Below are 15,006 nucleotides of genomic sequence, written 5' to 3'. Positions count from 1 at the left end.
CTCTACTTCGGCAGCGTGTTGGAATGTCCTTTACAGTGTAAGATCTGGTGTCATTTTCTGACGCTCGGAAACCAGACAATCGTGGAGCGTTGCGTTGTGTCGCTCAAACAGAAGCATTCACTGAAGCCTTCCATCCAGAGGGGCCCACCATCGCATCTGCACTGATGGCCATTGCACTCTCGAATGGTGGAACAGTGCAACGTCTGAGCATGTCACAAGCGTTGGAAAGATAGTGCTGTCACTATCCATCCGAATACTACTTTGCAGTGTTAGCCGATGTAGTTGAGGGACGACGTTCCCCTGCGACGGAAAAGGCTGAATAGTAATCAGACGGGACGCTCATGGCCAAAGCGGGCGCACTCTTTGATGGCGTTAACAATCCGCCTTCTTGATGCTTGGCAATTGAGCGCCAGAAGCATCCTGGTACCGAATGTCAGACCAATCTATGCACAAGCCTCCTCTATTGAGTGAGAAGACGCTCCGGCTTATTTGTGATCGTTAGTCGTTCTGCGCCGATTGACGATTACCGTAGGCTTAGAAAATAAGCAAACAGTTACAGTAGCTTCGATGAGCAGACTGTGGTCGCAGCGATGGAAATATAGGGAAAAAAGCCATTATTGCAGAGTTTTTTTTAAATCTCGCACAACGACTCAGGCGCTGCAACATGATCTCAGGCATATGGGAAGGTACAAATCTCCATGCCAGCCATTCAGACATGTTCTGCTGCAATCTGGCATAGATGGCAGCATTTGCAAAATAGTCGAGTTCTTGGAATGGGGCAAACATCCATGGTCCACGCCTCCAAGCAATACATAAAACGAGGACGCCAAGCAATCTAAAACTAACCATTTCGGGAAAGCTGGGACGCGCCCAGCCTTGCGGGCATCAAAGCGTTCGCACCTGTAGTCTCCTCTGCATGTGTCATCCAGACAGACAATTGATCCGAATCGTCGGACGACAGCTTCTTCTGGTATTTCTCCACCGTGAAACGTTATTATCTAGGAAGTACGAAGCCTCTGCTAAGCCTCTCCTGCAACGACGCCGAGAGGCTCCGGATCGCTATGAACTTCGCGAGGACAAGCCGTTTTCAAGCTTGTTGGTCGCATGTGGCCGGATAACGTCATTGTAGATTCATAGGTATGAGAACGGATGAGGTCACAGTATATTAGATAGCAAAGAAGGCCTAGATCAGAGCGGAACTCTCGAGCTTCGAAACGTCCAGTATATCGATTACAAAGTCGAATCGTGCTCTAATCGCGCAAACATGCCAACACCCAAGCCACCACCAGAGCTGAATATCCCCAAATCTGACAGTACTGTGAAAGTATCATGTATCGATAGGTTTGTCTTGGCTGAGATATGTCTTCACGATAGCATGTCTAACAAATCAGTACCTCGCGGTTCTCGTTACCCCTTACGACTTTCCTCCAGCCAGACTACAAGGGCACCGACCGACTCGTAGGAGCATCATTTTCCTTCCTCATCGAGCATCCGAATCACAAACCCATTCTGTTTGATCTAGGTGTCCGGAAAGACTGGGAAGACTTTCCCTCCTACGACAAGTGGGTACGTCTGAAGTGGGAGATTGTTGTCGACCGTGATGTGGCAACCATTCTGAAGGAGAATGATGTCGATGTCGATGGAGGATCCATCGAGTCGATCATCTGGAGTCACCATCACTGGGATCATCTCGGAAATGCTTCCTTGTTCCCGCATTCGACTGAAATCGTCGTCGGCCCTGGCTTCAAAGCAGCGCATCTGCCAGGGTATCCGACCAATTCAGATTCGTTGATATTGGAGACAGATCTCGAGGGCAGAGAGATCCGCGAGGTAGCGTTTTCAGACCGCGAAGATGGTCCCAAGATCGGAAGGTTCCGTTCGCTGGACTACTTTGGAGACGGTAGCTTCTACCTGCTTGATACGCCTGGTCATTCAGTGGGTCATATTTGTGGACTTGCACGAACGTCTGCATCACCTGACTCATTCGTCTTCATGGGCGGCGACGGTGAGCGTATCTGGCATCATCCAGGGTCTCTCCCCAATGCTGACATCTTGCAACATAGCTGCTCATCATGGCGGTGAATTCCGACCAACAGAATATCTGCCGCTGCCACAAGAAATCACGCCATCACCTTTAGTGTTTCGAGGACGGACATGTCCAGGGCATCTTCTCCAAGACGTTCATGCACACGCAGCGGCGGACAAGCCATTCTACTACGTGACGGCAAGTTTTTCCCATGACAAGGAAGTGGCAGACTGGACCCTCGATGGCCTCGGCGAGTTTGACGCACATAAGAATGTCCTGCTACTGATGGCGCACGACAATGTCGTCGTTGACCCTCCCCGTATGGACTTCTTCCCTAAGCCAATGAACAATTGGTTGCAACAAGGTATCGGAGAAAAGATTCGCTGGTTGTTTCTCAAGGACTTCGAGCAGGCGATCGAGGCAAAGGAGCGAGGCGAGGCGCCGTTCTTCTGGGGCAAGTATCCTTGAGGCTTGTGAGATTGCGATGCATACCGCGAGGGCATTGGTATTATTTTGGCGACAACGAGCTATTGCAGAAACACTGCGTGATGAGAAGTTACAATCCACGTAAATCGAAACTCCCACATACAACCCAGATCTTGACGCCCAGGTGTCTATTGGTTATAGCCGCTCATATGGCCGGTTGGGACCCACTCCCATTGAACTTGATGGCCTGGTGTTCATAGGTCCGAATTTTGGAACCACAAGGAACCTCGAAGATGTCGACTACTTGACTATGCCTTACGTTTGTCACATCTGACCTGTTGGCCTACCCTTCACTCATGGCAGCGACCAGGCAGGAGTCCTGACATGGTTGTGCATTCTTCATAGTCGGTGATACGTATGTGAAACTGTGCTCCACAGGGATCCGATCCTCGTAGGCACTGATCGTGGAAGGGAGACGCCCGCGCGACGTTTCAAGAAGCACCCTTGCCGAATTTCTGGGCAGATCTGTTTCAACAACGGCCCAGTGCCGCACGTGCGGCGAATGTGCGTCTCGGAAAAAACTTCGAAGAGTTGTGTGCTTTGCAAGTGCTTGAGCGAGCGTTATGAAAGTGCAGAGAAATCCATGTCGATCGTTGTAAGGATGTAAGATTGCTCCCTTACAGCCCTGCGCTAAAGGCTACAATTAAACGTCGTTGAGCAGGCATGATCTGTTACCTCGTGGCTGCCCTGGTCTTTAGAGAGATTGCTCGTACAGATGAATATGGAGACTAAGAAATCACCTCGACAACTTGGCAAATTTGCGAATCTTGGTCGCACACAACATGGCATATTGGTTGACTGGTAATAAGATGATACCTTACGTGGACGGAGATGTAGTTGCGCACTGCATAGCAGCACCGTGTTCAAATTGCGCTCGGCCAAAGAACTCACGACCCAGCTGTGACTCAATGCGCACCGGCGGCACGCGCGGCTACTACGGTGCGAGAGCGGCCAGCTTCTAAGCATCCGAGGATCCAGGCTCAGATCAGTTCATTTTCACGTGGTCCATCAATTGAGAAGGGATTGATTCCTGAGTCGTCGCTATGAGACATGAGAGATTGACACAATTGGGTCGCTGTAGCCCGTAGGAGCGCGAGCGGAAATCGGACAGGTCGGAATCTCGTCGCATAGAAATTCCGCACCAATTCCGCCAGTCAGAGGCAGAGAGGGCTGATCGACACGCCATCACGGTGAACCCTGAGGCTGTTACATGCCCGGCATCTCTCCACAGGACAGGGGAACAAGCACGATGTAAAATGTATGGTTTCCCGCCAGGGACCTCGAGCACCGTGAAGGATTACTAAGGATGTTTGCAGCCGTTGAAATCTCACCGTTACGTTAGATGGGTACGAGGCTACAGTATATAGTACTGTAACGTGATGGGACCCAAAGTCGCGCTCGGACTCGTATGCCCTAGATGCTTCTTCTGCGATGTTGATGGGATGAACGTAACGAAGAGCAATGGAAGGGGATGGAAGGTACCCGTGTAGGAAAAAGACACTACCACTGAGTGGAATGCGGTTTGCACATCTCATGCGTGGAAATAGAGAGAGTAGAGAGAGTGATGAGCAAGCACCTGGGCAGCTTAGAAATGCGTTGCGCGTGTTTCTATCCGCATACAGCTGTCCGCTTGGTCATTTGCTGACAATTGGCTGCTACTGGCCAAACATACATCATAAGCTTGCCCTGGTCTCGTGGTCGCAATCTGAAATCTAAGCACGTTCCGCAGCGGTCTACGAGTCAGGAGCAGATTCTCGGGGACCGTCTTTTGATTGCACAGTGTGCGGAAACGGTGTATCCTGCGACCGCTACTGGCAGCTGCAGAGCATTGGTCGTAGCGGTAGTAAGGGGAGTGCTGGTGGCCCAGTGGTGGGAAGGGATCTCAGCTCGGCGGGCATTGGACGATCATCAATCCGACAAACGTGTAATCACTCGTCAAAACTGATGGATGCAGCAATCAGCGACCACGCGAGGTGTGGTTGTGTGTGTTGTCATACTTTTCACCTTGATTCATCAGCAATCATTATTCCTGCAGGGAGCGAAGCAACGAAGCGAGGAATCTGCATGACGGCAGCCGGAACAAACATTCCACCGGCTGGTTTGGGCCGGGGGTGTGTGTGTATCGCAGGATGTTTGGTGGTGTGCCCGACAGTCGGACGAATTGGTGCGGCTTCGGGGTCAACAACCTCATAACGCCGCGCTGGCGGGCTGTGGATGCACAAAACTGATGATGATGATTGCCTGGGATTTAATGCATTGGATCATGACTTGACCCGGGGTCGCTGTCCATGCCGAGATCCCGTTTCCACGGTCGTGCGAGCGCGAAAGCGCGGCCCATCCATTGTTTGTGCAAGCCGTGCGGGAAAGTAGGCTCATCAGGGACAATCTTATCCCCCGCCGGCGACAACAGCGGACATTTCGGAGACAAGCTGACGGATACACTTTTTTTCCAGGGCTGCCTGGGCGCGCACGCGGCGTCTCGACACAAATACGTCGGCCTCCCTGCTCTGATGGTCATTCTATTTCCCACCATATATTCCAATCTCACATTCCAAACATTCGAAACATATCTCCAATCGACACGGAGCCTCAACAAGGAAAGACCCTCAAACACTACCTGGCTACCTCTTGTCACACCATCGCATTGAGATTATATCTTTCACACCAACAAGACCCTTTCGGCTTGCTCCGCCCTCCGAAGCTTAATCAAACGCGAGCCTGGCTAAACCCTTACCGCCCAGTGACTCAGCCATTCGCATCTCGCCATATTGGACTCATATTTGCATCTGAGTCACCTCAACAGATTATATTATATTTCGTCCAAGATGCCTTCACACTTAAGGAATCAAGTCTCCTTTGAACCAATTCCGGTCCACGCTACTTACCACAACTTCTCCACCTTGACTTCATCACCGAGACAGAAGATGTCTTTGACTCAGACTTACTACATCGCCTCCTCCGCGAGGTCGAAGCTGGGCCGAGAAGCCAGCCGAGCCGATCACAACCTCCGACTTTTGGTCGGCCACGCCAACTTGCTCGACAGCCTCATGGTGGATCTCGCCGACGCTGAGCGAGAACAAGAGGCATGGTTCAACCAGTCCGTCCGCAAAGCATCCAAGCCAGAGCCTTCTCGAGTTGCGCAGTGGACTTCCGCCATCGAGGAGCTCGAGGAGGAGTCAGATGACGACTCAGACCTTGAGTCCGAAGATGGTTACGACACTTACGAAGATGATGTCATGGTTGAATTACCACAGCCCAAGGCTCTTCCATCACCCATTGAGATCACAGCCGCGGAGGTAACCGCCAGCGAAGAGCTCGACGAGGATGAGGACGAATACGACGGCGACCTCGCACTCACACGCGTCATCTCACGACACTCACCACCCGAACTCACCTCCGACTCAGACGAATCCGAATCCGACGAAGAGTCAATGCCATCGTCGCCCGAACAATCAACATACGATCTCACGGAAAAACAAAGACGGATGATCACCACCAGCAGCTTCTACGAAATGCAAGACGCGGTGATGCAACAGGCATCAAATCATCCTCTGATCGCTGCTTGCTGATCCTACCCGATGGATCGATTCATCTTTGTTTACTCTGATAGCGTTCGAGCGGGTCATGGTTCCAAAAGCGTTCAAGCATGGTGTTTTATCTTCGATCCTTGGGGTCCTGTATTGGCTGACGGTCTACGGCGTTGAGGAATGGCAGAACCCACGAGGTTGTTCAGGTCCGATGATGTTCTAAACCATTCCTTTTTTGGCTATGTATTTGTATGATAGCAGACGGTAGTGACTCCCGGCGCCCAATGGTGGGTTGAAGCCGGTAGAGAACACCGCGACGATGAGCAAGGATATTGCGCACTGAATACAATTCAATCGCATCGCTTCACGATCATCACTACATTCAATTGTGATTCCATCCATCGAATGCTTCTTCCGTCCTGTGTGATGCATAGCTACAAACAACCCGCAGCATCCGCCCACCGAACAAATGTGGATTGTATGAATCGATGACTCGAAAGAGGATTGCCAGGGACCTGCACGCGGCTTAAGTCCGCGCCGAGACCCCCGCAAAACCCGCGCGAGTTCCGCGTGCAGACAAAAAGCTTGACTAGTCATCTTTTAGACGACGAGATCCATGATGTAATGCTCGCCATAAGACGCGTGCTTCCGTTCTTTCACCTGGGGGCCCGAACACCGAGTCCAGAACTTGGTGATTTATAATTTCTAGTCTATCGGTAGTTTGTATGGTGCCATGAAGGTGGTGAGAATCGAGCATCCCTATTGTGGACGGAGGGATACGCTGGACGTGTATGATTTGGAGAAGTTCTCACTTCATCAACACAGCACCTGAGGGCGACGATGCCCTTTGTTGATCATTTGAAGGATGTGCTCTGAGACCTTTCACATGTGGGGGACCTCTATACGATGTATTCGGTGGTCATGATGCAAACGAGGACATATCGTGTGACGTCCCTAGATCTTAGATAAACGTTGACAGCACACGTGGTCGTCCCTGTGCTTAAAGCGGTCACTGAGCTATCTCGAACATGGATGTTGATCATAATGGCCCATCGTCATCAACGTGATTATGCAGAATTTGTGCAGGCAGGCAGGCACACCGGGAGAGACAGAGAAGGATGTAAAAGGATCTCTGTTCGGTCGCGAGCCGGGGTTTTCGGATGCTGCGTAATGTCCGACGCGGGCAGGATTCTGCTCCGTTGGGGGCTGACAGCACTACCTAGGTACAGAGGAGCCTCCAGAATAATAGCTTTGTTCTCTCGCTAGGCGCACGAGTCGATGACGTGAGGTGTGCACCTAATTCCATCTGTGATGACAGGTGCGTGTGATTGTCCTCGGAAACGATTCAACGATTCCTAAAATGTGCTTCCTTGCGAGCGTGCGCCATGTTTCGCTGGACTGCTGCTCACGCAAGCCGGGAAGTGCCAGCGGTGCGATGATGAAGCGTCATCGTAATGCACATAGTCAGGAACCTTCTCATTCAGGGCATATGGCGAAAGAGAAGTTGGTACGGCAGGCTCCAGCTGGTTAGGTGTCTCACGTCAGCCAGTCAAGAAAGACTAATAAGCCTCTTCTCTGGTCGGAATCCAGGATTGTGGTGAAAATGCAGCCCTGGTTCATCGTCGTCATCCTACTGTTCTCATGCACGGATGCCACGTGCAAACCGTTGCAGCTCGCACATGGCGTGTCAAAAACCCCTTTCGCCTGACCCCGACACGAGATGATCGTGTCATGACATGTCCTTTACCTTGCAGTACTTGCGTCGCCGCATGAAGAACTATCCGATCCCGAGACGGTCGATTCATCACATCGGACGAATCTTATCTGACGTCTTCCATGTGCACAAGTTTCTCAGGCGGCGTGATGTCCGCCCGTTCGTTTGCAAGGGTGGTGCCTGAACCGCAATTTTCTCACGATGCTGTGCACAAAACCTGCATAACTACTTCATCATGCGTTTCGCTTACTACACTCCAATTAATTCGCGTATACCGTTTGCGCGGTACATGAATGCACTATCTTATGCATCCGGTCATGAGTCAGCGACTAGGCTCCGAAGCCACACTTGTACCCGTGAATCATACCATGAAACTGCATTGCAGTCACTCCGAACGATTGTGTCATGTCCTCTGTAAGACGACCGGCGCCCGTAGCGGCTTTACCTCCGAACTGTGAAGAAAGTCGAATCAACCATGGGTGGAAAGACCCTTATGACGAGACGGCGCGAACTCTTCCTTGGACACACGAGAATACGTTACCATGCATTGCATTCAAAAGAATTGAGTGAGTATTAAGTGTGTGCTAAATGGTGGAAGAGAAGTGAAACATTGCATGCAAAACCACTCAAGACAAAACCGCTTGCGAGTATAACAGGAACAAACGTAGATAGATCTCCAAATCAACTCATGGCTCTGCGTCATCATAACCAGGTCCCTTGAGCAGAGGGCGGAATTTTCCTCATCTTGTAATGTAGGACGAAGAAAGAACGTAAGAAGGTAAGGTTCAGCAAACGGTCGGACAACCAAGGGACGGTGCGGCCAGCCCTGCTAGCCGTACCATCTCCTGTCATCAGATCTCCTGCACCCACATCTCCATCTTGGCCATGTCGACACGTTCCTTATTCGCTGCCGCCTTCGCCACACTGATCGTCATCTCCCAGTCGTCTTGATCACCCATGGTGACCATGTCACCCTCCTCGTCGCGGATCTTCAATTTGAAACCGGCGGTGCGCAGGCCGAACTTGGCACGGATTTGTTCCTCGAGTGCCTCGTACGTCGCAGAAGGAGTGGTCATCACGTACCGCATGTCGTCGCCGCCGTGAACCTTGATCCGGATCTTCTTGACTTCGGGCGGAGGTGGCGCGGCTGGTCGCCGAGATGTGGAACGATGTCGTGGCTGACCGCTGTTCGGGCTTGTCACATTCAGAGACGATCTCGGTGGAACAATTTCGAATGCAAGTGGCGGCGATCCATATGCGCCACCATCCGGGGAATAGTCTACTTCGTCGTAGTCGTCCTCATCTTCCTCTTCAATTGGCACAGGCTGGTGCCGAGGATTGCCCGATCGAGGTCTCGTCTGGGAGGATACTGGTCGTTGGAGGTATGATTGATCTTGAGTAGCAGCCTCGCTGTATGCTTCGATAGGGTCCTCCTCGACTAATGTCTCGGAGAAGCGATAATCTGCGCGACGGCTGCCGCTTTGTCGGAATGAACCTCCGTAATGATCCTGTCGCTGCGGCGGACGCTCCGATTCGGATCGTTTGGGGGCGATTCTCGGTTTGCTTTGTAGGAACGCAGATTGTTGCTGTTGTGGCGGGCTATACTGCTGCTGTTGTGGTTGCGGTTGAAGCGACCGATGTGACTGGATTTGCTGCTGCTGCTGTTGCTGCTGAGACTTCTGTTCGAAGGCTGCAACTCCGAGCTCCAACCTCAGAGGCTTTGCTCCTGGTCGTGCCGATTGTAAGCTCACCCGTGATCGCTCAGAAGCCATACTATCATTAGACTGTCTTCGCTGAGAGAACGTATCTGATCGATCGACACGCTCGTGCCTTTCTGGCTCCGGTGGCGGCGTGGGCGGGAAAAGATTCCTTTGCAACGGCGGCTCTGATTGCTGCCGTGCACGACTCCTCAGGTCCGATCTAACCATATTCATCGCTGCATACGAGAGCTTTTCTCCAGGTCTATCGTCAAGAGCTAAGGCTGCGAGGGCTGATCTCCGAGGATCACTGTGCATGAAGTCTCGCTCCTCGGCCACCAGTCTTGCCTTCCCCAGGTAGTCCTTGGTAGGAAGGTTTTTGACCTTAGCCTCGCTCGGGCGATAAACAACGCCTACCGGGATGGAGAAGACAGTGTAGCCCTCGGCACGATCCTTGATTGCTTCGTCGATCACATCGTGATCCTTGACCATTTTCTCCTGCCTTGCAAAGTCCAAATCCTGCAAGCCTGGCTCCATCTGCTGCAGGTAGATGTAACAGAGTCCGCGGTTGAACAAGACTTCACACGAGTACAACTTGAACTTCAACCCAAGCTGGTCGTAATCGATATTTTTGTTGCCGCGAAGATAGAGTAAGGTATCGTTGAAATTCGCTAGCGCCTCCTCAAAGTCGCCCATAAGGAAATTGCTCACGCCTTGTTGGAAATATGCAATGGCAAGGTACTGATCGAGCTGGACAGCGCGCTGATAATTTTGGATTGCCTCCTGGTGCTGTCCGAGTGTCGCATGGATAACACCGCAGTTGAAGAGGATCTTGGAAGTGTCGGCGATGGTCTCGAAACATTTGAGAGAGTTGTCAAATTCATGGTTGTCGTAGGCTGCCAGCGCCGCCACCCAGGTTTCTATCTCTTGCTTGAGAGACATGGCGGAGCCGGCACCACTGTCGTTGGTTGTAGATAAATCTTCCCGGCTCTGTGATCTGTTTATGGATTCTGCGCTGCACGGAAACCAATATTGCGTGTGGTGCTGGTTGGCGCGCAAAGTGAACCCGAAGACTGGGCAGTTGAGGTGAGCGACGTAATAATGGGTGGTGAATTGCGGGGTCCTGGGGTTCGCGTTGCGGTTCTGCTACGAGGCGCCAAACACTCCAACCGCCAGCGGTCTTGAGTTTGTTTCAATGCGATGTATGTTTGCGCTCACGGAGCTGGTACAGTGTATCGAAAGAGTTTCAAAAAGCTGGTAATGATCGTGGAGTGCCAGGTTACGATCCAATGGAGGAGACCTGGCAGGGTTGGAATGCTAAAGAAATGCAAGGGAAATATAGTGACCGGCCATGGAGGAAGGGAGAGAAGCAAGGGATGCAGTGGTGTGAGCGAGCGGAGGAGGGAGAGGAAAGAAGAGAGACTGCCGCAACCCTTTCAACTAATGTATCTTCGTACAGGAATCGACTGTGCCCTGCAGAATGTGCTGTCAACCCGCGACAGGATTATTACAATTTACAAATAGTCGCCCAAGAATAGTCCCCGGAATGAGCGTATCGTGTGTTTCCTGCCCAGCTCGCCCAGCCTTTTGCCCTGTATGGACCATCAGAATGAGGGAAAATATTTCGGGATAACCAGGAGACACGCAAGCACAACGGACCGGCCAAAATGTCGAATAGGATATCGGCCACGGGCGTCGTGAATGTACGACATTGGGGGGTATTCGGGCAGTGTATTGGGGTGCAGTAAGATGATGAAACGGAAGCGCTGCAACGCCGCAGCGAGTAAAGTTTCTCCAAAATACTTCAACGTTGGTTATGCGCGCCAAACGAATGGCCACGAGAGAAGGTTATCCACCGACTTTCCTGGGCCACATGCGGGTTGGTGCAGCATATTCCCGAACATCCTTCGATTGAAATACCTCCGTCGTACTATTGGAAACATGTGCGTGCCGTGTGGATTGCATCGCGCTGCCCAGACGGAAAGAGGATTCAATTAAACGTGCTTCCTCCACAGCGCGTATGGCGCCAATCAGCGTCGCCCGCACTACCTCGACTTTGTGAACATCGTCCCGCCAAGCGACGCCGAACAGCAACCTCGCGAGAGGCTTCGGTCCAACCAGATTCGTCGCTCTCATGGATTTCACATCACTCGGAATGATTTCGTCTGCATCGAGAAGTGTTTCTGCTGAGGAACTCCCAAAGAGAATCCGCGTGCGTGCCACGTTCGGAACGTTTCTTTCTCGAACCATCATTTCGGGTCTCCTGACCTGCGTGATGTCGAAACGTGGGTCTAGATTGTTCCGCCACGCCCACTTGGTTTGCCAAGAGATCGAACCGCTCAACGATCCAGGTGGGCATGTTTATAGCGTAATGGATATGTCGTTGAAAACGCCCGTGAACCACAGGAAGACGCTGTGGTTATGGAAGATTGATGATACATAATCTTGCTCGATCCGAGATCTGAACATCGATCTCAGACACATTTCATCTCGTCTTGCACACACACATAATAAAACCACAATGTTACTTGCATCTCTGCAAGGGTATCATCAAATTTGAAAATTACATCATTCGGATGACAAGAAGTAGAAGGGTTGTCTCCGTAGAAACAAAATGCAGTCGTGGATATCATGTCACCTCCCTCCCAGATTCTTGTCCATAGCGCATCATGCACATGACAGTTTAGTCTGACTCCAATGTTTTCGGACGTCGAGTCTGCTTTGAAGTGGTCGCCTTGCGCGATGAGTCGCGACTCCCAGCCGTTCAAGACCGACCCCTGGCCTATGACGGCTTCGATCATCACCACTACAACGGCTATCTTGCAATTGTCTCCCTGCACCCAGATGGTGTCAAGTCGGCCCCGTCCGTCCATATGAGAGCACCGCCCATTGCAACACCATGACGAGCACCAAGAAGATGGCGGGCCCAAGGAAATGCAGATATAGTCATAAGATCCGACACGTGTTGCTGTTCCCGTACCTGGTAGTTGTTCGGTCAGTTATGTTCCATACCCAACATCACCTTCCATGTCCAAGTCAGTCAAGGTCTCGAGCAGGTTGTTAAACATGTTACGATGGACGGTGACATGAGCAAGGCGGAAAGACAAGTGGGACTCGCATCAAGACTGCAGACGGGAGGAAGCCAGCAGTCACGTTTGGGAAAGGTTCAAGATACACTTACCATCTTTGTGCTTCGATCCTTCGGACCCACTGTGCCACGATTTTAAGGCGCTCCCGGACTGTTCGCGTTGGTAGTAGCTTGTACTTCTCCTCGTCTATGAGCGGCACGACAGAGGCAAACCACCATGGGAATGTCGCTGCGTCGTCTGGAGGCTGCCCGTGTGTATCGAGCACATTTCGTTGCAGCCAGCCGGTACTCCGAGCTTGATTGCGAACAATGAAGTCCTTGACCATTGCGAGAAGATCTTGCGTCGGCATGCGGTCTATCGATGGCATGTTGGGGTCTTCGTCCTCAGCTGCTGGCGCTGAGGTCTCTTCGGCTTCGATACGTTCTTCCTCTGCGAGATCCACATCATCGACGCGTTCAACTGTACCCACCGAATAACCGTCGACGAGTCCATGAGAGGTGACACGGAAGCGGTAAAGGCCATGAAGTTGGACCATGCTCATTCCGTTCGGCGTCGATGCTGCTTCGGTGATGCGGACCATAGTACCGTAGTGGTAGAAATGTACGTTGCCTAATTCGCCTTGAGGCTCACTGTATCGATTGTACATGACCAAGCCGAACTGCCGGCTGCCCTCCATACATCGCCGGAGCATGAGTCGATATCTAGGCTCGAAGATTCGCAGGAATGTGGGTTGGTTTGGAAAGCCGAGTGTGCACACGAAGAGTGGAAATGTCTGGCCGTAGACATCCCGCTCCTCTGCGGCGACTGCTTCGATTCGAGCAGCGATAGCCTCAGGCCATGATCGAGCGAGCATGGTGACCAACGTCTTGTTGCTAGACTGCCCAGCCAGCGAGGGCGCTAGGGAAAGATGGCGACGACATATTGGACAGTGCAGCGTGTGATCGAGTACACGAGTGAGGCAGACTCTGCATAGTGTATGACCACATGATGTGGTGACTGGGTTCAGCATCAGACCGTAGCAAACCTGACATTCAACCTCCTTCTGTGCCGCACCGAGCACTTCGACGATTGCACGAGTATCGAGGGTGTTGATAGCAACGTCGTCCTCGGGAGACCAAGAGAATTTGAGATCCGTCTGATAAGCCAATTGGCCCTGCGCGGCGAGCGTATACGAAGCCAGCATTGTTCCACCGGACATGGCTATATGCAGATGCTCCTGGTTAGATTTGTCTTCAACGTCATGGTGATTGTCCTGTGCGGCCACTTTCTCGACGACAGTTTGCGGCCCCTCTCCAGGCAAGAACGCGAGTTTCGCAACCGCATCTGCGATGCCGTCCATTATCTTCGAGAGAGTAACGTCGACATTGCAATCGCCAATTGTGTGTTCTTGGGCGCATTCCTCGAAAGGACATTGGAAGCCTTCTCGCCTTCCTGGCAGGTCCGGATATGAGATGTTCTCGCGCTCGTATGGCTCGGGGAGGCAGCTCCGGCAGAGAGAGTTCCCACATGGTAAAGTGACGGGATTATTGAATGGAAGTGAACACCGGTGGCACTGCAAAAGGCGCACCAGATCTCTCACCCCGGAATGTCCTCCTAGCACAGCCGAGACGCTCTTCGCCGTGGCTTCGCCATCCTCGCTCATGAAGGCGACCGCTGCCGTTTGATGGCCGAGAGTATGCAGGCGTAGGATCGTAATCGATTCGGAAAACTTCAAGCACAAGGCGCAATCATATGCAGCCGCCTTGCTGGTGTCTTCGATACTGATCCATAAATCCGCAAAAGGAGATTTTTCGAATGGTTGTTCGATTCGATGCTCAATGAGCGTTATTACCAGAGACAAGGTGTGTGGTGGTGATGACGATGAGGTGTTGCGGCGTTGGGTGAACTTTGATGACGTCGTGCTAGTAGAACTCAAGTGTCGCCTTTTGGAAGTCGTCGCTGGCTGACTGTATTATTAATTTGTGCGCAACAACAAAATCGTTTCGCTGGGTGTGATAAGTGAGCTCAGTCGTTTGTTGGGATTGTGTCGTGATGTTGTCGCGATTGCGAATGCTGGACAATGAATATCCAAGTGTAGTGAGACTATGTGTATTCGCCTGTGCAACCAGCACATATGCGCATCATGCGTTTCGGAGTCGGAGGCGAGCTGGCGAGAGTCACAGAATCATAGACCACCTGGGCAGAGACGGGATGAATATCTGCCGAGCGAGGGACCAGACAAAGCCCGTCGGTACCGACAACCACAAAGCGAGCAGTAGCAATTCCGTATCGGTCACTGTGATTGGACATATTGAAGGAGTTGATGGTGGTCAGGTCAAGGTGCGATGCACACACACATGCGCGATGCCGATCGAGACAGAGGGAGCTTGAGATCGACGCTTGCCGGGTCGGGGAGCGCAATCTTGGTTGACGAAATCGCATCGCCCACCAGAAACGTTGGCAATCGCAACGAGCGTACAGGTTTGAC

At 51.9% G+C, this 15,006-nt stretch overlaps 5 protein-coding genes across 5 annotated transcripts; 2 read left to right on the top strand and 3 right to left on the bottom strand.

The window, feature by feature from the left end:
* The first annotated feature begins 1,212 nt into the window (after positions 1-1,212).
* K489DRAFT_331680 (uncharacterized protein) lies at positions 1,213-2,803 on the top strand. Its single transcript, XM_033602145.1, has 3 exons — positions 1,213-1,341; positions 1,392-2,005; positions 2,064-2,803. Exons 1-3 carry the CDS (start codon positions 1,265-1,267, stop codon positions 2,492-2,494), a joined length of 1,122 nt encoding a protein of 373 aa, XP_033463088.1. The 5' UTR covers positions 1,213-1,264; the 3' UTR covers positions 2,495-2,803.
* Positions 2,804-5,337: 2,534 nt separating this feature from the next.
* Positions 5,338-6,081, top strand: K489DRAFT_312575 (uncharacterized protein; the record flags this gene model as incomplete). Its single annotated transcript, XM_033600877.1, has 1 exon — positions 5,338-6,081. One exon carries the CDS (start codon positions 5,338-5,340, stop codon positions 6,079-6,081), a length of 744 nt encoding a protein of 247 aa, XP_033463087.1.
* An 88-nt stretch (positions 6,082-6,169) lies between these two features.
* On the bottom strand, positions 6,170-6,853 carry K489DRAFT_104756 (uncharacterized protein). Its single transcript, XM_033598853.1, has one exon. The coding sequence runs from the start codon at positions 6,634-6,636 to the stop codon at positions 6,259-6,261; it is 378 nt and encodes a 125-aa protein (XP_033463086.1). The 5' UTR covers positions 6,637-6,853; the 3' UTR covers positions 6,170-6,258.
* Positions 6,854-8,604: 1,751 nt separating this feature from the next.
* On the bottom strand, positions 8,605-10,392 carry K489DRAFT_312088 (uncharacterized protein; the record flags this gene model as incomplete). The annotated part of the gene is made up of 2 exons (XM_033600831.1): positions 8,605-9,307; positions 9,398-10,392. The coding sequence occupies 2 exons, from the start codon at positions 10,390-10,392 to the stop codon at positions 8,605-8,607; spliced, it is 1,698 nt and encodes a 565-aa protein (XP_033463085.1).
* Positions 10,393-12,397: 2,005 nt separating this feature from the next.
* On the bottom strand, positions 12,398-14,401 carry K489DRAFT_104721 (uncharacterized protein). The gene is made up of 2 exons (XM_033598852.1): positions 12,632-14,401; positions 12,398-12,472 (listed from the first exon to the last, which is right to left on the bottom strand). The coding sequence occupies exons 1-2, from the start codon at positions 14,179-14,181 to the stop codon at positions 12,469-12,471; spliced, it is 1,554 nt and encodes a 517-aa protein (XP_033463084.1). The 5' UTR covers positions 14,182-14,401; the 3' UTR covers positions 12,398-12,468.
* Positions 14,402-15,006: the final 605 nt, after the last annotated feature.

Source organism: Dissoconium aciculare, assembly GCF_010015565.1.
Source record: "Dissoconium aciculare CBS 342.82 unplaced genomic scaffold K489scaffold_2, whole genome shotgun sequence".
Taxonomy (NCBI): Eukaryota; Fungi; Ascomycota; class Dothideomycetes; order Mycosphaerellales; family Dissoconiaceae; genus Dissoconium; species Dissoconium aciculare.
The sequence above is the reverse complement of the archived record's forward strand: the minus strand, read 5'-3'. Positions and strand labels throughout refer to the sequence as shown.